This window comes from Hevea brasiliensis, chromosome 2 (genome assembly GCF_030052815.1).
Source record: "Hevea brasiliensis isolate MT/VB/25A 57/8 chromosome 2, ASM3005281v1, whole genome shotgun sequence".
Lineage (NCBI taxonomy): Eukaryota > Viridiplantae > Streptophyta > Magnoliopsida > Malpighiales > Euphorbiaceae > Hevea > Hevea brasiliensis.
The window spans coordinates 9,015,025-9,042,603 of record NC_079494.1 but is presented as its reverse complement, the minus strand read 5'-3'; the positions used below and the strand labels follow the sequence as shown (position 1 = coordinate 9,042,603).

The following is a 27,579-nucleotide window of genomic DNA, read 5'->3' as shown; positions in this document are numbered from 1 at the left end:
TGTTGTACCTGTTTACCCGAATTGACTAGAAAATGCAATTGTGTGATATTAATAATATTGATTATGAATGAGTTATGAAAAAAAGGGGAAATTGGTAAGCATGTCTTAATTGAATAAATTATATTTAATATTGATAGTGTGTATGCTCATTACAAGTTTAGAAATAGATGGCATGAGAAAATTGACCAGTCAATAATTGAAATTGTGCACGGTAACTTGGCTTATGCCATGATGAGGATACTTGGCTTAGGTCATTATAAGGATACTTAGTTTTATGCCATAAGGAGGATGCTTGGCTCCATGCCATGAGGATTATGCTTGGTTTATTGCCATAAGTACTATACTTGGCTTCAAAAGCCATGAGGATGATACTTGACTGCATAAACCATGAGGATACTTGTCACTTGAGTTGTCTAGACATTGTACTTAGGCTAAAAAAAATAAATTAAAAGGGGTATGTGAAAAGGGTTATTCATAAAATGCTATGCACCTTGATTGTAAATGTATTTAACCTGAACATGCAAAAATTTGTATAATTAAAAGTTATGTCATTTCATATTAAATTGTGTAGGATTGCACGTCGTACTATTGAAATAAAATTGTTTGAAACATGTCCCATGAGATTATGCATGATTAGCTCGCATGCATGTTGCATGACATAACACCATTAAGTTATAGCACCACTAAGCTAATTTTCTTAGCGGATAGTTGTTTGAACTTTCTATAGGTAATAAAAGTATGGATAAAGAGTCGGCACGGGAGTAAAGGCGAATGAGTGATGTTTTGCTCAAGACTTGAAAAGACACCATATTATTTTATACACATTAGGAGATTACATTGTATTAGGCAATTATATTATGAAATGTAATCCTTTAATATGTAACTATTTAAATTCTACAAAATTACATGAATATTGAAATAAGTCTTGTATTTTGTAAACGCTTTCATATGTATATATTTTAAATTTTCAAGTATGTAAATTTATCTTAATTGATAAGATGGTTGTATAAATTATGGTTGTTATGAGATGGGTTGGGAATGAAACCGCATAGGTTTCATATGTTTCTTGGAGTAATATGATAAATGTTGATAAGTATTTTAACAAGTTACTCAAAATTTTAAAGAAAACTCCATCGAATTTCTGCTTTGAATTTCAAACCAAATTTCTTTATTTGAGGAATTTCAAATAGATGGGAAACTTATAAATTTGGTTTTCTTATGACTTAAATAAATTTGAAAATTTTAAATCTGTCGTTGTTTTTCCCTAAAATGAAGCATAATTAGAAATAAGAAAATCAAGATTTGTTAGAGGGATTATTAACCCTTGAGATATATACTCTTGGGTGTGTCTTAGTGGCATGTATGTAGACACCATATTTTGGCCGACCTTTGAAGGTCTTTTAAAATCAAAACTTTATTATCCATTCTCGATCGATGTCCCAATCACAGGTAGCTTTTCCGAACTTACCGATCGCTCGTCCCTGGAACAAATTGATCTCACACTCAAGTTAGATTGCTTTCCGATCTTTTGATCTTTATCAGATGAGTTCGAGTCAATATTAGGTCTCTGGACCATCCAATCTTGCCTACTGATGTCCTCCGATCTCTCTATATAAAAATATCACAGAACTTTATTTGACTAATGTTGTGATCGAGCTTCTCGCTTGAATGCCCCATACATTCCTCAAAATGAAGTTAAGGTTTTTATCCGGTCTAATAATGGTTCTAAAAGTTCAAGCCAGTGTCAAATCTTTGCAATTCTAATATTCTAGTTCCGTTCAATATTTGGTCATGGCTCCGTCTGATCTCATGTTCGCGTGTAATATTTTTTCGATCTCTTATCTTTTGATTAATAGTCGCTCTCAGGTTTAATGTTCAACTACATTCAATCAATTAAGTACTAAGACAATTTGGCTTGCATGCTTTCTGATCCCATCAAGAAATTGAACATAAAAGACTTCAATTCATTTCAAAAAAAAAATGTATGTCATTCGGCGGGAGAGTCTCCCCCAACCTACTCTCTAGGTACATTATCAGTTCTATCATCCTCTCTCTCTCTCTCTCTCAGGCTCCTCTTCACTCTCCTCTTCACCTTTAGGGATAAAATCCACCATCTAGGAGAAGTCTTCCTCAGGATAGCGCCTTACAAGCTCGGCAAGAAGATCGCCATGAGCATTCACATAAATGCCGACTTCCCTCATCACGGCCTCTTATTCTTTCACTCTGATCTCCTCGGTAAGGCGAGTGACATCGGCAGTTCGGTAGGCCCGAGCTTCTTCGAGTTCCCGCTCCAGTTTGGCAGGCTCGAGCTTCTTCAAGTTCCCACTCCAGTTTGGCTATCCTATCTTCATAAGATTTCGTCCGACCCTCAATCTCGCCGATGTAGTCCTGAGCAGATGAAAGTTGGGTTTTGGCGGAAGCAGCGTCTTGGATCGCCTTCAAAATTTCTTTTCTCAAGAGATGAGCCTTTTCTCTGATTTTGTGTTGATTCACAAGGCTCTCTACGCTCAAGCTCATCGTCTGAGCTAGGAGGTCGTCAATGCTATCCAGAGTCAGCCTATTGCGGTCGTCCTAAAAGCAGATGGTGGCACCCAAAACCTTGGCCAAACCAGGATTCCCCTGAACCAAGTGATTCTTCTCTAGCGAGTGGATGAGGACCTGGGCACCACGAGAGAGGGTCCTCACAGTAGGTTGGGAATACCCTCCCTCTGCACTTGAAGAAACTGGCGGAGGTGGCGGTTCATCCTGTCAAGGAGGGGAAGGAGTGATCTCTATCTCTAGGGTCGGCTGTCCCAAAGGTCGAGACGAAGAACCCGGCACTTCTACCGAGTCTCGCCCTGGCGTCTGGGATATAGCAACAATCTTCATTTCTTGCACTTTCTGGGTGACCTCACTTTTTCACTTGCGGCTCTCCTTCGTGCCCTCGCCTCCAGCCATACCTCCACAGAAAACAAGTTAGTGAGATCACCTAAGTCAGGAGGCTAAAGATTTAGATTATACCGATCTCGGGTCTAAGGTCAGAGAGCTGCAGCTCATAATCCTCATGGGCGATCATTTGTATTAGCCACCACTTCAGTTCGGCCATAACTGCATCTAGACATGAATACTTGTGAGTAGCCGCCTGATTCTTCAATTGCTTTACCATGACGTCCTCGTCTCTATTTAGGGCGATTTTCTTTGGAACTGAAGGGACTAAGTACTACCAACTGCGCGGGATACACTCAAAGCCATTCGGGATCTTACTCCTCAATATGAAAAACCGGTTCTTCCAATTCTTCAATGAAGAAGGGAGATCGGTAAAAAGCCCATAGTGCGGCTTGGCTTGGAAAAACCAATACTCGTTGTCCTTTCGTTGAGTGAGCCTATGCAACTCAGCGAAAACCTTTGGTATAGGCTCAAGCTTTTTAGCTCGGCATAAGCCTCTGAAAGCCACCAGAATCCGCCAAGAGTTCGGGTGCACTTGGGCTACAAATACATAATGGAACTTCAAAACGGCTCTAAAGAATTCGTCCAGGGGGAACCGAAGCCCAACCTTCAATTGTTCTTCATATATTATGATCATGTCATTTTCTTTAAAGAAATGATCAGCTCAGAAATCGCCATGACATCTGATGAGCTCAAAGGAGTCAGTCCAAAGGTTTTATTCTTGACTAATGGACTGTAGATCTGTTTCCTTGAGGACCGATGGCAACTCATCCACAGATAAGTTTTCTTTCCCTGAAGAAGATGCTTGTTTTGATTGGGTCGCCCGACTGTAGGCTGAGACAGAGGTTGTAGAAGGTTCAGGTCGCTCGCTCTGCCTGACCACCTCAACTTCGTTTGATGTCCATAGATATGAATGGAGGGAGGACTAGCAGCTCTCTGACCGTTGGTGCCACTCATTTTCAGAAAATAGAAAGGAAAATTAACCGAGAAAAGATCAAAACCCTTATCGGAGTGTAAATCGGTGCCTGAAAACTTTAAAAAGCAACAGGAAGTGTTGAAATCACTACGGGAAGGTCTGAAAATGACATAAGGAAACAAATAAATCACCTTTCCCTTATTTATACCCGTTTGAGCATTAAATGCTCACGAAGTCCCAAGTGATGCATCAGTTAGTAGAACCGGGCTGCCTCCTTGACACGTCGCAAGAAGGTTCCAGAAACATAGTAAAAAAATCGGATAAATGAGATCAGTCAACTAAGGTCATCGGATCGAACAAACTTCCAAACCCACAGATCAGCGAATGGCGATTCGTCTAGGGATCAGATCGAGTACACTTATCAGAGATTAAAAAAATAACCAAGGCAATAACAAAACAAAAACATTCAAAGTAAAAATTTCATTTCATCTCAAAAGATCTAATTACATCATTTGGGCGATCTCAAAAGATCTGATTACATCAGTTGGGCGATCTCAAGTACATCATTTAAGCGATCTCAAAAGATCTGATTACATCAGTTGGGCGATCTCAATTACATCATTTGGGCGATCTTAAAAGGTCTGATTACATTAGTTGGGCGATCTCAATTACATCATTTGGGCGATCTCAATTACATCATTTGTAATTTGGGCGATCTCTCAAAATCAGCACTACATTTTACCTAGCTTAAGACTACTCCGAAGCCCAACATGCTGGCCTATGTCAAAGCCTAGTCTTGTGGCTGAATTAAAAGATATGTTTGATCAGAAAGCCAGCCACAAATATTGGATAGATGTGCAGCTCAAATAGGGTGACTATGACTCTCATGATATTGAGCGGAGTCATCGCCGATGTCATTGACCAGAACCGAGCTGCTGTCAAGACACCCGATATGGTTGGAAGCCAAATGAACTTTAAGAGGCGGTCACCGATATCAAGATTGAAATTAGCAGTCCTCTTGTCCGAGATCGGTCTACCGATTATACCGATAGACCAATTCGAGATCGGCACGGCCGTCACTTTCGATCTTGATCAGTAAATTAGTCTGGTTCCCTCACTGTCATTAGATGACGTTCTCATAGCTCTCCAATGGCCGGGGTCATAAATTTTCAGGCGAGGGGCGAAGGAAACATTCAAAAAAAGATCAAAATGGCCATCATAATTAGAATTATCACCGGAAAAGCTAGAATTGGGGAATGGGTGGATTAAAAATAAACTGAAAAAGGAAAAGTGAAGTGTGAAGGTGATTTCCTATTACTACATATATATAGGGCCTTGGCATTTATTGCATACAGAACCCGAAGCAGACACATCAGTAATTGAATAATTTATAACTTTGACCAATGAAAGTTAAATAGAGAGGAAAGATCAGGAATAAGAGAGATCAAGAAATAAGAAAGGACCCGATGCAAGAGATAGAGATCAGAATAATGACCTTAAAAGGGGATGGTCATAATGGGAAGATCGGAAGAAACAGGAGACGACCTATAGAGATCGGAGAGCGCAGAGGGGTTAATAAACTTTCGGTCAGAACTTTCAATTAACTCTCTTCATTGTCAGATCTGAGTTAGTTAAAGCATTGCGGGCATGATCAGATCCTCACCACACATCTCATTTGCAAGGACGCCCTCCTAGCCGCCAGACGCCAAAACAGTTAAAGCAACTCTGTACATCCCGATCTCCACCGTTGATCATAATCGTAAGGATGGATCCGAAGCCCTCGGATCAAAAAGCAGACGATAGATTTGATGCTTTTTATTCCCAGCCTTTGGATCCATTTTGTAAGGAGAGACCCTCGACCGTTGGAATAAGAGGAGAAAGGACAGATATTCTGAACGGAATCCCGACCCTCCATTTTGATTCTCTTTAATTCTCAGACATCAGATTATGTTCTTTTGAATCTGAGCCCTCCGTCTTCCCCTAATAAGATCCTGACCCTTCATTTTGGATGCCCATTCCCTATAAATACCTGCATGAAACACTATAAAAGGGGGAAAAGAAGGTGGTATTATCATGGAAAGACTCTAGACTTTGATTCAGTCTTTCTACTTGTCATTCGAAGCTTTCAAAGTGTTGAGAAACTTTAGAAACTAGTTTTCTAAAGTATTTCATCCAAAGGAGCTCTAAATCCTGAAATTTTCATTTTCGGTTCCTGTGCAACCATCTTCACTCCGCCTCATTCCCACCGCCCTAGTATCTGTGCATTACTATCCGAGCTCAACTTCGTCCTGATCTGTTCTCATTACCTCGGGTAAGCTCAAGTTCTTCGGCCATCAGCTTTCACCTCTGTAAGATTTGTGGATACCGGAGTCAGCTCACCAGTCTCCTCAACTTTCCACAGGTAAGCGTCTAAACTATCATTTTGTTGAATACCCTTGGTTTGTTTTCTCCAGTTTTCTTTTAAAGTTTTTTTTATATCCAGTCACATTAAGTCTCAGAATAGGTTATCTAAGCCCGAAGTTATTTCCTGTGCCTTCTTTTTCTATTCATTCGCAAATTCCATTTATCATCACTTAGTTTTCATTCCCTTCGAGAATAGACATTCAAGTCATAGGCGACTTGTAAATACTCTAAAGAATATAGGCAAGGGCACTTTAACATGAGAGTTTTTGGTCTGAATAAATGAAAAATAATAAAGGAAGATAGGTATAGCAAAGGTTGGATAGGTTGGAAATAAGATTAGGTCAAATAAATAAGTTATAAGATCGGGCCTTGGAACGAACCCAATCGATAAGACAATAGATCGGGAATTAAGATAAGTTCGGATCCCGGGCGAGCGACTAAAAAGAGATCGGATGTCACAAATCAAAGAGTTCTGAAAAAGCGATGCGGAAGATCGACAAGAAGTTCGGTCTTTCGTCCACTGTCTAGTTATAAGGTCCTGTAGGCTAGAAAAAGCTTTACACGGGTTTCTTGCACCTTTGGTACTTCATTCCCATATAAAAAGGGGTCAATAAGGACCCTTTACCAGAATCCTTAGTTCAAAGTTCTTATAAAATGCCATTCTAATAAACACATTAAGAGATCGGGGGAGAGTTCTTATCCGAACTTAGTCTAATTTTTAACGCAACACATTAAGAGATCGGGGGAGAGTTCTTGCCCGAACTCAGTCTAATTTTTAACGGAATACATTAAGAGATCGGGAGAGAGCTCTTACCTAAGTACTCAACTTAAATTCTTAACACTAAGAGATCGGGAGAGAGTTCTTACCCGAGTTCTCAATTTAAATAACACTAGGAGATCGAGGGAGAGTTCTTACCCGAGTTCTCAATTTAAATTCTTAACACGGGAGAGTTCTTACCCGAGTTCTCAACTTAAATTCTTAACACTAAGAGATCGGGGGAGAGTTCTTACCCGAATTCTCTGTCAAAATCTTAATAAAAGATGTGGAGATCGGGGGAGAGTTCTTCCCCGAAATCTTCCGCTTAAATTTTAACAGAATACATCAAGAGATCGGGAGAAAGTTCTTACCTGAATTCTCTTAGATTAAATCCAAACTAAAATATCACAGCTTCAATATTCAAATTAACCCCCAACAAAAATCCATTATACAACACCTATTCACTGAAGGGTCATCTTATGTACTTTTATTCTTGGGCAACCCTAAATAGTGAAATATCAAATATTCCTTTTATTCGCATAAAGGATTAGCATCATCATTCTAACCCCCAAATTATCAATTTATAAAGAGCATAACATTAAATCTGCTTATCCTCGTTGAGGGACATATATCAACCAGATCTGGCATATCAACCACATATATATTTATATTAAGCAAGCAATTACACAATTCACTTCGAAAAACAACAAAAGTAAGTGAAAATTGTTTGGGACAAAGATTAGAGATTATAAAATATTTTTATTCTTCATCCTTTTTCAGTTGTATAGTTTATAAAATGGATCCTTTCCTTGGTATGACGTGCTGGTCATTCCTTTCGACGGCCTCATGGGGTGACGGCTAGCAGGCCCTTTAAGGTGGTTTCCCTCTTTGTAATTCCCAGTCAAATCAGGTCTTTGATTTGTGATCTTTATAAATAGAACATCGATTACCTCTAATTGCACTGAACAACTAAATAACAACAGGAAATAATTATCTCCATAGTATAAACTCTCTCAATAATCAATAACACAACATCTCTCATTACTGCCACTATTTTGTTTCCTTAGCAATTTACTGTCCAATATGGGCTGCAGATTTTTCAAGTCTAGCTTCTTGATTGTTCTCCTTGTTGTGTGTCATTGCCTTTCGTCGTCTTAGAAGCTCGCCCTATTCATATTGAGGAAGGGATTAAGATGTTCTTTGATGGATTATACATAATGGAGATTGAAACCGGAGGTCCAAGTAGAGAAGGAAGAGGTCAGGGTTCATTAATGCTCATACCCGTGCAGTGACCAAGAACAGCCCAAGCCCTGGAGAGGGCCACTCTGGTCCGGGCCACTAACCGGCTAGCCACTTGCGATTGTAGCTTAACTATAGTTAATTAATTAGCGGTGGCTCTTCATGATCACAGGAGTTACACAACATACAGTATTTTTTTATTAATTTTTTTCACTTTGTTATATTTTAACTGTTAATTATAATAAAATCAACGTGAGGTTTACCATAATCATCATCATTGATATAATAAAGCTCATGCGCATGATAAAATTTCTCGAAGAGACAATGTTTTACTTGATTAAATAGGAAATGATAAACCACACAACCCCCCCCCCCCCCCCACCCCAAAGTAGACAGTTATCCGTCCTTTCTCCTTGGTTAGAATTTTTTATTCGCAGTTTCGCATGTCCATCGCAGTAAATGGTAATGAAGCGTAACCGCCATTAATAACTGTTGCTTATTCTTTTTTTTTTTTTTTTAATGAGCTTAAATAATAACATCGCAAATACAGAATAACCTGATTGTCGCCAGATTAACCACAATGGAAAGCTCAAAAGACGACTCTGCCACAATCTCCGATGTTTCCACGACCAAGACCGACTCAGACTCCGAGACTGAAACCGATGAGGAATGTCCTAGCCTTTATGAAGAAGGTGAAAAGGTCCTCGCTTTCCACAACCAACAAATTTACCCAGCCAAGGTACTTCCTTTCTATTGAAGTTGAATAGACAATGCATTGAGCTTGATTAATTTGTTTCCCAGAGGATTTCAATCTAAATATTGTTTATTTCTAATTTATAATCCAATGATGATGGCATTGGTTCTTGCAAAATTTTGATTCCATTCTGTCCAATTTAAAAAAAATTAATCTGTGTTTTCAATCCCTTGTAAATTTCCATTATCATCAATGTTTGAGTACCCCTTCTAAATTGGATGCAATTTTTTTTTTCATTCAATTGGATGCAATTTTCCTTGACGTTTCTTGAATTCCTTTATCTCCAAATGTTGCCTGATCATCCTTCTAAATTGGAAGGCTGGCTGGACAAGATGATGAGCTTTTGTAAATATCAGCATGAGCATACATAATTGATGCCCAACCATATTTTCTGCAGCTCAAGAAACATTTGTTTGAACCGGATTTCTCTAATGCTTCTTCAAAATGAAAACCTACCATTTAAGGGCAGTTGCTAATTGCCAAGAAACCTTAAGCTTGTCTGTCTTGCATGTATTTTAGCAAGTTTTTCTTGTTTAGTGGACCTTAAATACTTTTCTCCTCTTTTTTCTGTAGGTCATGAAAGCTGTTTACGAATTTAATAGATGGAAGTATTATGTTCATTACCCTGTAAGTGTCTCTAATGATATCTTTTTTCATTTCTTACTTTTTCTCATTTATTGGAATTCTACCTCGCCTTTGTTTTCACTTAGCAATGCTTGGAAGATATTACCTTCATTTCAGAAGTTTTGTTGAATTTTATATATTACCTTCTATTATAGCATTTTGATTGCATAATCTCATATGTTTTGCAGGGTTGGAACAAAAAGTGAGTAGCATGTATCATGTAACTGAAACTTAATTTTTGTTTGAGAGAGGCAGGTGGATATTGAAGCTATAGAAGTCTTGATCAATTTGTTTATTGTGTTATACGTTTCACTTCATATTCAGTATTCAGAGTACTTTCTGGATTTTATAGTTTGGATATGAGATGTTTTTTTTTTTTTTTAATCCCATTTTGATACTTTGCAACCATTGCAAAGAGTCAGTGATTGAATTTTGTGAGGAAAAACATTTAGTTATGGTTTTAATTAATAATATAAGCTCCCAGTGAGTATAATAACCATTATGCATTCTATTGTAAGATGCCATTCATTTTATATTTCACTTTCATTTTTGTTTTCTCAAGGAAGCTTTCTAGTGCATATACATGAATATAAAATTATCAATGTGCATTGCTTTTCACAAACTATTACAGCATATGCTTTTATGCTTTCTGAAATTCACTTTGTTTGAATGACTTGCGCTTGAAGTGCATTTTTGTCTTTGTATTTCAGCACGTGATTTAATTTTCATCATAAAATTGCATCTTGCTTGATTTGCTTATGCCTGATATTTATGGACTCATGTTGGGTGATATTAGTACCAGACCAGCTGAATTTGGAGAGATGGAGTTGAAAGGTTCAGCTGGGAAAAGAATATACTTAAGCTTCTCCAATTTGGTGCCTTAATCTGCAAGTAACAAACTCTGATAAGCTGTCATTTCTTGCTCTTCTATTTTTCGAACAGTTGGGATGAATGGGCTGGAGTGGAACGACTGATGAAATATAGTGATGAGAATGTAGAGAAATACCTCAACAAAAAGCAGGACTTGGAGAAAATCACAAAGGCAGGACGTGCTTCACAGATTAAACCGAAAAGTTCCATCGGTTAGAATGATTATTCTGCCTAATTTAGAACATGTTGAATCTTGGATATCTGCTCATTATATTTTACATGATTATGTGATATTTTACATTGCCAATTTCTTCTATAATTTTTCTTTTTATTGAATGTAGTTTTTGGTTTGATTTAGAAATGAATAGATAGAAACTGTCATACTATGCAGAAGCAGAAATCCTAACATATGCCTAAATTCCTAATGAGATTGGACTTGAATGATCAAGTGAACAACATAAATGTTGGGAAAAGAGGTGGGGGAGGACTCAACTAAAGCTATGAACTCTCCTTGCATATTGAACTGGAGTGTATAAATGGGCTGTGACATTTATGCTTAAGATTGCTGTGTGACTGATGGAGACATACTATTTAAGGTGATTTCTTTAGTGTTTTCTTTGATTGTCTATGTAAAGACTAATTGATTGGAGCATGATGGAGATATTAATTAAAATTTAAAAATTTATTTCTTTCTCAAAATAAAAGAGACTCCTTAAAAGCAAATGTGGATGAATTAATATTGTAATTTGAATTATTGGATCTATGATGTGATGGCCTCACATTCTCGTGTCCTTGGATATACTGGAAGCTAATTTTTCTGTTTTTGGATTTAATGCTTGTTTTGTGTAAGTTCATTGTTCTAGGCATGCATATACTGATGATCATACACGTACAGATATTGGTCTTATTTTTAGCTCGATAATTGTCGAAAAAACATTTGGCAGGGCTTACTTACAATCTCATGTCTTGACATTAATTAAGAGCATGCTTTTCTCTACAAATGTTAAATTTGGATTGTGATGTACGGTTGAGTTTTCAAATAAATCTTTGGTTTTTCTTATACGTGTTTACTGGTTTTCTAATATGAGTTTTTCTTCCATTTCATAGTAATTAGGAGCAAGTACAAATTGTTTACGACCGAAAACCAGACCGAAAGCCAATGGTGTTGGCTCATGCCTTTTCTGCTTTGCAATTTCTCTCTGCTTAATCATCCTTCCTATGCATTCTCTATGTTGCAATTCCTACACCACTGATCTCCAACCTACCACTAGGTTCATGGATGTTTTCAAAGCTAGGCGTTGGCCCCACTTACATCTCCTCTCTCCATGCATTCCCTCCTTGGTGTAGAACAAAGAGGAATAAGGAACAAATCCTTAGAAAAAAGAGAATTACTTCTCAATTGAATTATTTTCAATTAATAATCATAGTCAAAAATTAGTAATAATATAAGATTTAGCCTTATTTGTAGAGGTTTCAGCCCTAATCAATTTAGGAATATATTCCCTAATTTATTCTAATTAGAAATATTAAATAAGATAGGCTTCCTAAATAAAATATTAATATAATTCCTAAATAATAAAAACTCTTTAAATTCTATAATAATTAAAATTCCTAAATAGAATTCTCTTCCCATACTACATCATTTTCCAGTGGTTGGAGAAAACTCGATCTTGAGTTTTGATGTGCAGAAGGATCTCGAACTAAGTGAGGAGAACACACAATATACAGATATTGCTTGGCAAGCGGATAAAAATCTTGCTGCAATAGTTGTTGTGGTAAGGAACTTTTGTGGAAAGATAATAGGTGGTGGTGCCAAGCAATTTAGGTGTGACTCTCCTTTGGCAGGTGAAGCTTTTGCTGTATTGGAAGCAATGAAGCTAGCAAAGGATATAGGTGCTCAGTCCTTCATTGTGGAATCTGACTCAAAAGTAGTGATTTCAGCTCTGAATGAAGGTGGTGCTAGTCTCCCGTGGGAAATTAAATCCATTAATTTGGCTATTAAAAGCATTGTTGTCTTTGTTCCTCCTATAGCTTTTGTTCATGTTAAGAGAGCTGCAAATAGAGCTGCTAATTATATTGCAAAACTATGCTCCAGGGGTTCTCTTCCTTGTAACAGGTTGTTTTATTTACCCTGTGAGCTTATTCCTATAGTATGTAATGATGCCCAGGGGGCTTCTGTTTGATTCTGCAATGCTATGGCATTTTCAAAAAGAAAAAAGAAGATTCTTCATAAAAGGACCATCTTATTCCTTTCTTCTAACAGAAATTAAATCAAAGGGAAACTAATTATCATAGAAGTAGATATTGAATGCCGAATAAATCATATCAAAAAGTTTTAAGATCTAATCTGATTTTTCTAAGTATAAAAAGATCTATGTAACAGGGTATAAGAAAACCCACCTTAAGGATAACATCAAAATTCAAGGACTTACCATCGAGAGAAATGATGGTAGCAATGAAATCAAAAAGAAAAATCTGACACTTTCTTTTACATCCTTGAAAATGTCTGAACAAATAAAATCAGTCATAACTATAGTTGAAAGGTCCTTAAGAACAAGATTCCAATCACTGTTGTCAAAAGGTGCCCAGGCGCTCGCCTAGGCGAGGCGAAATCCAGGCTCCTTACCTGGGAAGCCTCCAGGTGAGACACCTTCAACTAGGCACTGCCTAGCACCAGGCGCCCCCAGGCGAGAAATTAAAAAAAAATGAGAGAGAGAAAAGTTAATCTGATTTCTTCTCACCTTTTGGCATCCACACATGTCCTATGCTCCCTGCAACCTAATTCCAATAAAGTTCAAAGTAGAGAAAGTGAAAAGTTGTCTTTTCCTAAGACTCAAATCAAGTCAGACTTCTCTTCCCACTCTCCCACACGTTTCTTACTACTTTCTTCTTCTCTTTTCTCTTTTCTTTCTCATGCGACAAGCTGCTACCTCCTTCTCCTTTTTGTCATCCTTTATATCTAAAAACCCTAATGAGGCTCTTGCTACCATGGAAGAAAATAATTAGGAAAAAAAAAAAAAAGGAAATTTGGCATTTTTTTGATTGTGTACTATGTTAGACTCTTTTACATTATATAGTTAATTATTTATTATTTTAGAATAAATTAGTGCCTCACTTCGCTCATGCAAGTGTTTAGCGCCTTAGGCAATGGGAGACCTACTCGCCTTAAAGGCGCCTAGTGCTTTTGACAACACTGATTGCAATTTTCAAATTCCCTTGTATACTCAACAAATTGATTTTCTTCAATTTCAATTGGAGTCTTTATGGCTTGATGTTCTCTATTCCCTAACATATTTTCCTCAAGCATTTCTTGATCGGCTTCATCAACTTCTTGTTCTAGAACTAGTTCTTCAAGCTTTGAATCTTCAAATTGCTCTTTTTATTCTTAATTTCATCTTCAAACTCAAGTTGTTTGTTGAATTCAAACTGCTCTTGCCATTGTTCTTGTTGTTTCCTTACATTTTCAAGACTTCTTGATTTTATATTTTCAATACATTTGATTGTATCCAACTATGCTTTCAACTGAAATAGATGTTGTTCTTTCCATGCTTCAAATTTTCTATCCTTAACTTGTTGATGAGTCTGTTAAATATGATACTCATTCTACTCATTCTTACATTCTTCAAATCCTCTCTTTATAATGTGAGATTAGTTGTATGTATAGATACTCATCAAATAAACCACAAGGAGCATAGTTAGAATCACCATATAAATCCATCAAATAACATATTCCATCAAATTGTTCATAATAGTCACCAATATCAGCTTATATTCCTTGAATTTTATCCCATAACTCATCTAATTGTACCTTAGAAACATTGATATCATCTTGTAATCTTTCATTCCATAACATGATTTCTAATTAAAGAAGCATAACTCATTTAAGAGAATCAAATTTCAGCAGTTTGGAGTCATTTGTACCCAAAATGAATGCAAAAATAAAATTCAAAACTCCAAAATTAGTAAAGGTGGCATTGTTGGAAATTTGCTAACGTAACAGGAGTGATGATGTGGCACTAATATGTCAGGTGACGTGGCAGTGTTGGCAAGTGTTGTGGTGTAGAAGTGGCAAGCTAATGTGGCAAGGTAGTAGTAGATCAAGTGCAAAAAGCTCATCGTAAGGCTGGTGAACTTGTCTTCTTACCCAATGGGTTATTTGACCTGACCCGTCGGTTTCTTGCTATAGGTCTCCGAATTAGATTCCAATGGCAAAAAACAGTAGGTTGGCTGATGGCAAGTGGGTGGGATGGCAAGAGGGTGGTGGGTCCTAGTGAAAGGGGAGGGCGATGCCACTGGTGCTTTGTTTCTTGAAGCTCTCTTTTTTTTTTTTTTTTTTGAACAATAAAAAGGCAGTAATAGTCAAAAGTTAGTAATAATATAAGATTTAGCCATATTTTTAGAGCTTACAACTCTAGTCAATTTAGAAAAATAAACCCTAATTTATCCTAATTAGGAATATTAAATAAGATAGACTCCTAAATGATAAAAACTCCTGAAATTTCCTGATTATATAATAATTAAAATTCCTAAATAGAATTTTCTTCTTATACTGCATCTTCCTGCATTCTTGGCCTCAAAAGGTTCTTAACTCTGCATAAGCTCCTTACATGCTTTTCTATGAGGATGTGTTTTGTGTCATCTCTTTGATTTTCTTGAGGATATGTTCTATGTATTGTTTTGAGTATTCGTGACTGTTTCTGTGTTACGATCTTACATTATTAAGGAACAATCCCTAGGTACCCTCCCTTTGCAAGCCGGTTTTCAAGGGTGAGTTTTACCTAGATGGCCTATTCTCAAGTGGTGTAACCTTAGCGATTCATGGTGCTCAACAGTTCATATCAGTTGATATCAGAGCCAACCCCATCTTGAAACACCTGACACTAGAGTGGTGGCCCATGGAGTGGTAAGTCACAGAGTAGTGGCCTAGGCCCACATTGCTAAGGAACAGTCTTAGTAAGAGGTTAATAAGTCCCTAGGCACCCTCCCATTACAAGCCGATTTTCAATAGTGAATTCTACTTAGGTGGCTTATTCTCACGTGGTGCTACCTTAGCGATTTGTGGTGCTCAACAATTCACATCATTCTACTTTGGCATCAACCAAGTTTTCTTATTGTACTTTGTTCTTTAGGAAGAAAACATTTTTTACAATGTTAAAATAATCAAGTTGTGCTTTATCTTCATGCGTTGGGCATTCTGCTTGTGCTTTCTGTTCAAAACCAACGAATTCGATTTTATAATTTCAATTCGATTCGGTTTTTATTTTTTAGGATTTTAGTATTTCGGTTTTTTCGTTTTGGTTCGGTTCAGTTCAGAATCGAACTGACTGATTGGACACCCTTAATAGTAATCAAACTGAGAGAGGAACTAAGTCAAATTGATTCAGTTCACTTCGGTTCGAAATTGTTGGTTTTGAAAATCCCCAAACTTTGTCATTTTTAGATAAACACAACATTGCTTACCATGCCTGACAATCCCAAATTCCCGACAAGGATTGTAAGGTCATTCCGGGAAAGACTTTAACAAGTCAGCATCGGTTGGTGGTATTGGATGTCAAGTTTAAGAACAATTCAAGTAAGATTAGAAGAAATAGTATAGCTCGAACAAAGTGGTGGGAGTTCAAAGGAGTAAAGCAACTGAAGTTCAAAAATGAGCTTCTCGAGTTCGAAGTATGGAAGCTGGATGTGGATGCCAATGGTATGTGGATATATATGGCATCAAAGATTAGAGAAGCAGCCAGAAAAGTACTTGGAGAGTCTAGAGGACATGGACCACCCTCAAAAGAGAGATGGTGGTGGAATGAAGAAGTACAAAAGGCAGTGAAGAGAAACAGAGAATGGTATAAGAAATTACCTAAATGTGATAATAATGAGGCATATGAACAGTACAAGATAGTAAAGAAAGTGGCAAAAAAGGTAGTTAGTCAAGCAAGAGCGCAGGCTTTTGAAAAGTTATATGAGAAACTTGAAACTAAAGAAAGGGAGAAAGATATTTATAGATTAGCAAGGAGGAGAGAAAAGAAATGTCAAGATCTCAATCAAGTTAGGTGCATTAAGGATAAAGAAGAAAAAGTATTAGTGAAAGACGAGGACATTAAAGAAAGATGGAGAAATTATTTTAATGATCTCTTTAATGATAGTCAAAGTGGTAATAGCGGGAATATAGACTACATAGTAATAGAAAAGAATGTGAATTATACTAGAAGGATTAGATCTTTAGAAGTGTAGAAAGAGATAATTCTCATTGATTTCAATTAATCTGTACATGGGTATATATATACAATTGATTCCTATAATTGTGTTCTACTAATTAGGAAGAAATCCTAAATAAGAAATCATAAATAGGAATACAGAATACAGAATATACAAAGAAATAATATAGTGATTGATTTTCCATAACATAGTGATTGACTTTCCATAACACTCCCCCTCAAGTTGGAGCATAGATGTTAATCATGCCCAACTTGTTACAAATGTAGTCAATCCTAGCTCCATTCAGAGCTTTTGTGAAAATATCTCCTAACTGCTCTCCAGTTTTGATGTGTCCTATCGAGATGATCTGTTGTTGAATCTTTTCACGAATAAAGTGACAATCAATCTCAATATATTTGGTCCGCTCATGAAACACCGGATTAGAAGCAATATGAAGAGCAGTTTGATTATCACACCACAATTTCGCAGGCAGGGAGGTCTTAAAACCTGTCTCATCTAGTAATTGAAGTATCCACATTACCTCACATACTGATTGTGCCATGGCTCTGTATTCGGATTTAGCATTAGATCGAGAAACTACACTCTGCTTCTTGCTTCTCCAAGACACCAAATTTCCTCCAATAAAAACGCAATATCCAGTAGTTGACCTCCTGTCAACCTTAGATCCAGCCCAGTTGGCATCTGAAAAACATTCAACATTCAAATGCCCATGATTACCATATAGTAAACCTCTTCCTGGAGCGCCCTTCAGATAACACAAGATTTATTCCAAGGCTTCCCAATGAGCAATAGTTGGGGAAGACATAAACTGACTTACCACACTAACGGCATAAGCAATGTCAGGACGAGTGACTGTAAGGTAGTTCAATTTTCCTACCAATCTCCTGTATCTCTCTGGATCTTCAAACAACTCACTATCCCCTGCTAACAGTTGTAAAGTTGGAGTCATTGGTGCGCTACAAGGCTTAGCACCTAATTTTCCTGTCTCTGTCAATAGATCGAGGACATATTTTCTTTGAGACAAGAAAATACCCTTCTTACTTCTCATAACTTCGATACCCAAGAAATACTTTAACAATCCCAAGTCTTTGGTCTGAAACTGAGTTTGGAGGAAGGTTTTAAGAGATGAAATACCTGCAGAGTCATTCCTAGTGATGACAATGTCATCCACATAGACTACCAAGAGAATTAGACCAGCCTCAGATTGCCTATAAAATACTGAGTGATCACACTTACTCTTTTGCATACCAAATTCCTGTACTGCTTCACTGAATCTCCCAAACCATGCCCTAGGACTTTGTTTCAAGCCATAGAGAGACTTCCGAAGCCTACAAACTTTACGCAACTCCCCCTGAGCAACAAACCCAGGTGGTTGCTCCATATACACCTCCTCCTGAAGATCACCATGAAGGAAAGCATTCTTGATATCCAATTGATGCAGGGGCCAATCATATGTAGCTGCTAAAGAGATAAACAAGCGAATAGAAGTAAGTTTAGCTACAGGAGAAAAAGTATCAGAGTAATCAACCCCATATGTCTGAGCATATCCTTTTGCTACAAGGCGTGCTTTTAACCTAGCCACAGAACCATCAGGATTTACCTTTCATCAGAATACCCATTTGCAACCAATAGCTTTCTTACCAGTGGGCAAAGGTAATAGTTCCCATGTACCATTAGCATCTAAAGCCTCCATTTCCTCTTTCATAGCAGCACACCAGCCAGGATGAGACAATGCCTCATCAACAGTATTAGGGATAGGAACAGAGTCTAAAGAAGTAACAAAACACCGAGAATAAGAAGACAATTGATTATAAGAAACAAAAGAAGAGATAGGGTAAGTACATGAACGTTTACCTTTACGAAGAGCAATGGGTAAGTCTAGATCAGAATCATGATCAGTATGAGGTACAGGATCTCCCAACGAAGTAGCTGGTGGAGGATCTGAGTTAGGAATCTCCAATCTCCTGGAATAAACATGAACAACGGGAGGTCGAGTAGGTCTAGAGACAGAAGGAACAGGCTGTGAGAGAGAACTAGACATTGGTTGGACAGTATATATTAAGAGATCATCCTCCTCCCCCTGACTCTCATACACAGATGATGGAGGAAAAAATGGAGTGGACTCAAAAAATGTGACATCTGCAGAAACAAGATAACGATTAAGAGTAGGAGAGAAACAACGGTACCCTTTTTGGAGCCGGGAGTATCCAAGGAAGACACATTTGAGAGATTTTGGATCCAATTTAGTAACATGTGGACGAACATCACGCACAAAACAGGTACAACAAAAAATACGGGGTTCAATAGGGAACAAAGGTTTTGTAGGAAACAAAGTAGTATAAGGAATATCCCCATTAAGGACAGAAGACGGCATACAATTGATCAAAAAACATGCCGTAGAAACTGTATCCGCCCAAAAATGTTTAGGTACTTTCATCTGAAAAAGAAGAGCACGAGTTACCTCAAGAAGATGACGATTTTTTCTTTCGGCCATGCCATTTTGGGATGGGGTATCCACACAGGAAGACTGATGAAGAATGTCATTTTGTGTCATATAAGGCTGAAATTGTGCTGAAAAGTATTCTTTGGCATTGTCACTTCTTAATATGCGCACAGAAATATTAAATTGAGTTTTGATTTCATTACAAAAGGCACAAAAGATAGAAAACAATTCAAAACGATTCTTCATTAAATATAACCAGGTAACACGAGAGTAATCATCAATAAAAGTAACAAAATAACGAAATCCAGTTTTAGATGTAACAGAACAAGGACCCCAAACATCAGAATGAACTAACTCAAAAGGGGATGAAGCCCGTTTATTGACTCTAGACACAGAAGGCAACCGATGATGTTTTGCAAATTGACACGACTCACATTCTAGTACTGATAAAGACTGAAATTGAGGACACAGCTTCTTCATGGTAGACAAAGAAGGATGACCCAATCTACAATGAGCTTCAAGAGGTGTTAAGGTACTGGAGCAAATAAGCGACCGCGGTACATGATTTTCCAGAATGTAGAGACCACCTGACTCGCGGCCTCTACCAATAATTTGCTTTCTCGTAAGATCCTGAAACAAACACTGGTCAGGAAAAAAGGAAACAGAACAATTTAAGGTACGAGTAAGTTTACTAACAGAAAGTAGATTAAAAGAGAATTTTGATAGACACAAAACAGAAGACAAAGAAATTGACGAAGTCGGGTTCGCAGTTCCAAAACCCATGACACAAGAAGTAGAACCATCAGCTAAAGTAATAGTAGAGGAAGTGAGATTAGACTGAAAAGCAGATAGAAGACTAGAATTACCTGTCATATGATCTGTCGCACCAGAATCAATAACCCATTTGGATGAAGAAGACACAAGGCATGTAGTGGATTTACCTGACTCAGCGATCGCAGTGACAGGGGAACTGGTAGGCTTTAGAGATGCCTGATACTGGGAAAATTGTGCAAAATTCTCTGCAGATACCAAAATAGTTTTCTCAGAGGAAGATACTGTAGAATTCTCTGCTGCCATATTTGCCATCTGTGATCGCTGATTTTTTCTCTGAAGTTGCGGACAATTATATTTTGTATGGCCAGGCTCATGGCAATAATAACAAATGACTCCTCTTGAGTCCTGATTAGAATTAGCCTCTCCATTACGCTGATTACTTCTGATGCCTGTAATTCCTCCTCTACTTCCTCTTCTATTACCCTGTTATCCATTTGGATTACGGCTAATAAGAGCACTACTGGCAGGCTGTGAAGATTGAGTACTCTCTGTACGAAGGACCCGTGTGAACGTTTCATGCAAAGAGGAAATTTCAGAACTAGAGAGAATCTGAGATTTAGCAGTCTCATACTCTGAAGGAAGGCCTACATAAAAACTCATAACAGCCAGTTGCTCCCGTTGGGCCTGCTGAACTTTCACATCAGGACTAAAAGGCAACAATACATTAAGTTCCTCATATACCCGTTTAAAATCCATAAAATAAGCCGTGAGAGACTTACTTATCCTCTTTCTCAGCACGGTAGAATGCCTTACAAACATCATAAATACGGGAGATATTCCCTTTACCAGAATACAGAAAATCTAAATAATTCATCAATTCCTTAACAAATTCACAGTGATTAATTAAACTAATTACCTCACTATGAATCGAGTTCCGAAGCTGCAAAAATAACCGAGCATCCTCCCTTAGCCAAGTTTGTCGTGTATCATCAGTGGGTGGATCTTTAGTAAGGTGATCATCCTTATCAATGCTACGCAAATAGACCCTAACAGTCTTACTCCACTCCAGGTAATTCGAACCATTAAGTTTGTGTTCCGTGATCTTAGCCATCACCGGAATCACATCAGAAATAACATTCTTATTGTCTGCCATTTGTTGAGACAAAGAAAACTAACCGAAACGCTAATCCAAAGTGCTTATAGCAGCAAAATAACCCAAAATCACAAATCAAGCAAATACCGAAATAGGATCTTAGAGCCAAACCTCAGAAGTCCTTTAATGGTATCTTTGGATCGAACAACGACACAGTGGTGGAATGAGGGGGTTGAGGCGACGCCGGCGATGTTGATCGGGGTTGAAACGGCCCTGAGCTGGGTAGTGAGAACAAATAGTCACCCTAGATTAATGACCTGCTCTGATACCATGTAGAAAGAGATAATTCTCATTAATTTCAATTAATCTGTACATGGGTATATATATACAATTAATTTCTATAATTGTGTTCTACTAATTAGGAAAAAATCCTAAATAGGAATACAGAATACAGAATATACAGAGAAATAATATAGTGATTGATTTTCCATAACATAGTGATTGACTTTCCATAACAAGAAGTAAAGGAAGCACTTAAGAGAATGAAAGTAGGTAAAGCCTGTGGACCTAATGGAATACCAATTGAAGTGTGAAAGTGTTTAGGAGATGTGGGAGTGGCATAGTTAACAAAATTGTTTAATAAGATTCTAAACTCAAAGAAAATGGCTGATGAATGGAGGATGAGTATTTTAGTATCTATTTTTAAAAATAAGGGAGATATACAGAGTTGCTCAAACTATAGGGGAATTAAACTCATGAGCCATACTATGAAGTTGTGGGAGAGAGTTGTGGAACATAGACTACGTCAGGACACTTCTATCTCTCCCAATCAATTTGGCTTCATGCCCGGTCGTTCAACTATGGAAGTGATCTTTCTCATTAGAAGCTTGATGGAGAAATATAGAGATGTGAAGAAAGATCTACATATGGTTTTTATCGATTTGGAGAAGGCTTATGATAGTGTTCCAAGAGATATCTTATAGAGAGTGTTAGAACAAAATAGGGTATCTATTAGTTACATACAAGTGTTGAAGGATATGTATGAAGGAGCAACTATTATTGTGCGCACAGTGGGAGGGGACACGAGATTTTCCTATCTCAGTTGGATTACACTAAGGTTCAGCTGTAAGCCCTTACCTTTTTACATTAGTTTTAGATGAATTGACGAAACATATACAAGAGAGTATCCCTTGGTGCTTGATGTTTGCGGATGATATAGTTCTTATAGATGAGACACGAGAAGGAGTCAATTGAAAGCTAGAGTTTTGGAGAAACACTCTAGAGTCAAAGGGCTTTAAGTTAAGTAGAATGAAGACAGAATACATGCATTGCAAGTTTTGTGAAGGCCGAACTGGTGATAGGGAAATAGTTAGTTTGGATGGAGTAGTACTGCCCCAAAGTAATCACTTTAAATATCCCGGCTCAATCCTTCAAGTAGATGGGGGATGTGAGGAGGATGTTAGTCATAGTATTAAAGCCGGATGGTTGAAATGGAGACGTGCCACTGGAGTTTTATGTGATCGCAAAATTTTCAATAAATTGAAAGAAAAATTTTACCGTACAGCCATACGACTGGCCATGTTATATGGTAGTGAGTGTTGAGTACTGAAGGAGTCGTATGTGTCTAAGATAAGAGTTGCGGATGTGAAAATGTTAAAGGTGGATGAGTGGCCATACTAGACTAGATAAAGTCCGTAATGAGAGTATTAGAGAAAAGGTAGGAGTGGTGTCAATTGAGGATAAGTTGAGAGAAGGGAGATTGAGATGGTTTGGTCATGTGAAGCGTAGACGTACAGAGGCTCCAGTTAGACAAGTAGAACACATTAGGTTAAAGGATAGAAAGAAAAGTAGGAGTAGACCTAAACTGACTTGGATGAGAGTAGTACAACATGACTTAAAAGCATTACACATTGCGAGGACTTAACTTAAAATCGTTTAGAATGGAGAAAGAGAATCCATATAGCCGACCCCAAATTTTTGAAATAAAGGCTTAGTTGAGTTGAGTTGAGTTGAGTTGAGTAAGAGAGCTGAGGGGAAAAGGGCTGGGCTGGACCTTGAAACAGAGGCCCAAAAAAGAGAAAGAGAAAGAGAGGGGGGGGGGGTGTTTGCCCACAAAAAAAATTAACCGAACCGAAATTTGGTATTCCCTAAAATTCCAAACCAATTGAACAGAATTGGTTCAGTTTTTCAGTTTAATCTGAAAACTGCTCAAGCCTAGTTAAGATCTTCAGCTATTTATGGTGTTCTTGACTTGCCATTTGAATATTTTATTAAGCAATATTTATAATTTATTAAACGAACCCATTGTTGAACTTTAGCTGAAGTTTGTAAAGGTCTAAGGGTTGACCCTGCAAAGAAGGGGAAAATCGCCTTATTTTGATTCCATTATTGAATCCTCATTGCACTGGAGAGCTTTCATTATTTCTAATCTTACATGTCAAAACTTTTAATAGTTAATATGCCCAATACCTTTTCTGCGCTCTTTGAATTGGTATTAAAGTTATTATGGGACATATGCAGTTGCAAGGAGCAAGAGGAGGAAAAATAACTCTTTCAATAAGGTAAAATCTAGCGAATCTCCACCTAACGCCCTCTTAGAGTGCTGATTTCAATCAATACATATCCCATGAATGTAAAATGCAAATAATCAGACAATTTTCTTTAATCTTGGTGTTTTTAAAGAGGTTTTGTATTCACAATTTGGCATCTCTTTGCTTAGTTTGTTGTTTCCAACTGTTAGGAAAAAGATGTTGTACCCTTGGAAAAGCTGGTGAGTCTCCAAATTCCGCCAATGCTTAAGAAGCAACTTGTTGATGATTGTGAATTTATCACTCATCTGGGCAAGGTAATTGTGTGTGTGTGTGTGTATAGCAGTGCTATATTACAATTTGATTCATTTTGCTATTTAGTTTTCACCACCTTCTTGTATTATCCTGTTGCATGTATCTCAATTGTGTGTGAGCTTGAGTATCAAATCGGGTAACATTGTTATATATCCTTTTAATTACTTTCAGTGTGATATTAACAGTCTGAATATATAAGACGCAATGAACAGAAATAAAATTTGAGCCAAATGGTGGGCATGTAATTTATATTTTTGTTTTTTTCTTTATTCTTGCTGTTCTAATTGACTACAAAGCTGATGTATTATTCATATTCTAAATAAACAAGGATGAATTGGTTCATTATCATTGCAATATTTATAGTGCTTATTTTTGTTTGTGTTTAATTAAACAATTACCTTCAAGTACTGTACATGACTGATTTCATTGTTTTAATGTATTCCTTTTCGGTCAGCTTGTTAAACTTCCTCGTAACCCTAATGTGGATGACATCATGAAGAAATATCTTGATTATAGACTAAAGAAAGATGGCTCGTAAGTTCTTACCCGGCCCTTGTATTAACTTTTAATATTTTCCTTCTTGGTTGCTAATTTTGAGTTATAGAATTTTGGCAGACACCAACTTTTGGACTGATCAGATACAAATGTTTCCCCATCCTTTCTATCACCATTATTACTTTTTTCTTTTTAAGAAATAAGGTTTCCTTCTGTTAAATTTCCTATTAACTTTATATAATAGCTTAAAAAGTTGGCCTGGCCTTGAGTTGAAACAGCTAAATTTTCTGATTATTTTGATTGTCTGGAAGAATAATAAGAAAAATATCCTTGAATTCACATACTTGAAGATATGTATTGCTGATGTTCTGTGATTTGGTGGATTTAGGATATCTGAAGCAGTTGGAGAAATTACAAAAGGTTTATGTTCTTACTTCAATAAGGCATTACCAGTGATGCTTCTGTACAAAAATGAGCGCAAACAATATGCCGAAGCAATTAAAGATGATGTCTCTTCCTCAACTGTATATGGTGCTGAGCATCTATTACGCCTGTTTGGTATGTTCTTCTTTGGTGAGATACAATAATAGTTAGCATTGAAAAAGCTTTATCATGTGTCCTTTGTACATGTTCCACAAACAGTCAGCTGCTTATAAATTTTTTATTGGGGTAAAAATGTAGTGTCCGGTTATGAGTAACATTGATGTCACTGGATGCTTCTTACTATAGAAGTATCTATAGAAGTACTTGTTGATATTTTGTGTGCCAGATTTTTTATCCCAATTGCAATGAGGATATTTTTGGTGGATTTACCCTTTATTTTCTCAAGTTATAAGATGGTGGATTTGGTCATCTTAGTAAAGCAATTATTAGGAATGTGCCATTATGGGCTGTAATATATTGTCTTTTTATTTTAAATTAGAAAATGGGTTAATTTAGGATGGCTGCTTTCTGGTTTAATCTAGGATGGTGACTTTCATTTCATTTCGGTCATTACTACAATTGGATTAGATCGAGAGTTGTGTCCTTTTGAAGATGATTTAGTGTAGTAGTTAGAAACAAATGCATATTATTAAAGATCTATAGCAACTTCTCTGCTAAAGGCATTTTTCTGGTGCTTGCAGTTAAGTTGCCGGAGTTATTAGCATATGCAAACATTGAAGACGATACACTGAACGAGTTGCAGCAAAAATTAGTTGACTTTCTCAAGTATGACTTAGACTCTGATTATGAATAATCCTTTTGTTAGATCTGCATTTTGATCTTAATAAGTACAAATAATTAAAGATTTACTTGGGATAATTGCTGTTCTGGCAAGCAAATGAGGGGGGAAAGGCAAAAAATTAAAAGTAAAAAGGAAGAAATCATCCAGGGAGCTAAAATGCTTTTGAGGTTGCCTTTTTTTATGTGTGCACCAACTTTTCACTTAATTAGATTTTTCATAATTCTTCAAGTGTAAGGAGAGATTTTTTCATGTTGAGGAAGTCCATTTTTAAACAATAGTATGTTTAATTTATTTTATGTGTTCTAATAATGTCATTCTGTTGATTTGTTATAGCCGCTCTTATGCAGGTTTCTGCAGAAAAATCAGAGTGCATTTTTCCTATCTACTTACCATGTACTGGAAGATACTGAAACAAGCACGACCAGACAAGATGATTAGGTGGTATTGTAAAGGCAGGAGTTTGCACATAATATATACCATAGACTTACATCTTTAGGCATATTTCCTCTAATCATTTCGATCGATCTCCTTTCTAGGTCAAAGAAATTTGGAATTCAGTACGATTTGCCATGCACCTTAAAATCTTTTTGAGTGAGAACCAAATAGTTGATTGTTGAAACCATGAAGAAAAGCTACAATAGGAATTGTAAATTGCCAAACTAGAGCTTTTCAAAGCTTTTCTGTTGCTCGTTTCCTTTTATTTCTCTTCTCCCATATAAGGTTTGCCATCTGGTTTATGCTTGAAGGATTGCTCTTTTTCTTAGGGGACAATGTTGGATTATCATAATCTGGACTTTTACAAGGTGCTTTTGTTCCATAGAGTACCAGGTCAACTATATTTATCAATTTTTTTTAAATGGATCATTGCATTAAAAGTCCATAAGGGACTTACAAAAAATAAAATAAAAATAAAGCTCATCAGAGCAAGTTTACAAATTGGGTTTAAAAAGCTGGAGGAAAAAGAGGCTTATAATGAAAATATAGCAACCACCCAGAAAAGAAACAACTCAAAACCCATATAACGAAGCCCACAAATCAAACACGCTCAATTTAGAAACCCTAAGATTATTGAGAAGGAAAACAAAAGCCTCTCGTCGGTTACTGATTGTTGCCACTAAAAGGCACTAAGTCGAGACCAAAACCACTAGGAAAACGTCAGCATCGAACAAATTACAGACGCCCTTTACCACATATCACCTCCGCTGATCAATGGAACCTTCTTAAGGATAAATTTTGACAACTGTCTCTGAATTTATCTAGTTGTAATATTACAATTCCTCAATTTAAAAATTTAACATAAAACCCAATCAACTTTTAAATTTTGCACACTAAATTCATCTAACATCTAATTACCAGTTTTTCAGTTAGATATTGACTTAGACAGTTCTAGTATGAAGCTTAGTTAGTATTTTTCTTTTCTCTCTTAAGTCATGTGTAAATTGAATCATTTTTCTCTCTATAAACAGAATAATTTTTCATGCGTAAAGAGAATAATTTTATACTTTGCATAAGAGATAAGAGAAAAATGTTGACTAAGTGCTATGCGGGAGCTATTTACATCAGTTTGTAACTAAAAAATCAGTAATTGAAAGTCAGAGAAATTTTATTGTGCAAAATTTGAAAGTTTAGGGAATTTTATATTATATTTTAAAGTTAAAGGGCTGTAGTGTTACAATTATATAAGTTCAGAGACGGTTGTTAAAATTTATCTACCTTAATAATGATGAAGGGTGCTGCCATAAGGCTATTTCTGGCATAAAGGCAACAGAATGACCTTTCCAGTTGTGATATAGAAATAGATCATCCAGTTGAGAAAACGGCGGGTGCAATAAAAGTTCATCCACCGCATAGAGCCAGCAGATAAGAGAGATAAGAGTAACCATACCTCAAAGCGTAGCTTTACTCTATGAGTCTATCCGTCGGCAATTCTTTGACTAGAAATGAAACCTAGCACATAGGAACAGTTTTAAGGGCCTTTCTTTAAAGATCGACCTGCATGCAACCCTAC

General features: G+C 36.9%; 1 protein-coding gene and 1 pseudogene across 8 annotated transcripts; one reads left to right on the top strand and one right to left on the bottom strand.

The window, feature by feature from the left end:
* Positions 1-8,621: 8,621 nt before the first annotated feature.
* On the top strand, positions 8,622-26,316 carry LOC110649592 (protein MRG2). 8 transcript variants are annotated; one of them, XM_021804215.2, is made up of 12 exons: positions 8,622-8,702; positions 8,791-8,979; positions 9,568-9,621; positions 9,807-9,820; positions 10,561-10,700; positions 23,529-23,569; positions 23,749-23,853; positions 24,306-24,385; positions 24,735-24,904; positions 25,471-25,555; positions 25,905-26,009; positions 26,108-26,316. In XM_021804215.2, exons 1-12 carry the CDS (start codon positions 8,700-8,702, stop codon positions 26,160-26,162), a joined length of 1,041 nt encoding a protein of 346 aa, XP_021659907.2. In that variant the 5' UTR covers positions 8,622-8,699; the 3' UTR covers positions 26,163-26,316. The 8 variants fall into 8 exon arrangements, with proteins under 8 accessions (XP_021659907.2, XP_057989782.1, XP_057989792.1 ...); XM_058133792.1 differs by having other exon boundaries at positions 8,632-8,702; positions 25,919-26,009; positions 26,108-26,271; XM_058133799.1 differs by having other exon boundaries at positions 23,749-23,778; positions 25,905-26,316.
* Positions 19,768-21,191, bottom strand: LOC131172603 (uncharacterized; annotated as a pseudogene).
* Positions 26,317-27,579: the final 1,263 nt, after the last annotated feature.

Coding starts and splice junctions, on each gene's coding strand:
- LOC110649592 (XM_058133778.1), top strand. Junction 23,854..24,305: donor TTATCACTCATCTGGGCAAG/GTAATTGTGTGT, acceptor CTTTTCGGTCAG/CTTGTTAAACTTCCTCGTAA. Junction 24,905..25,470: donor GCATCTATTACGCCTGTTTG/GTATGTTCTTCT, acceptor TGGTGCTTGCAG/TTAAGTTGCCGGAGTTATTA.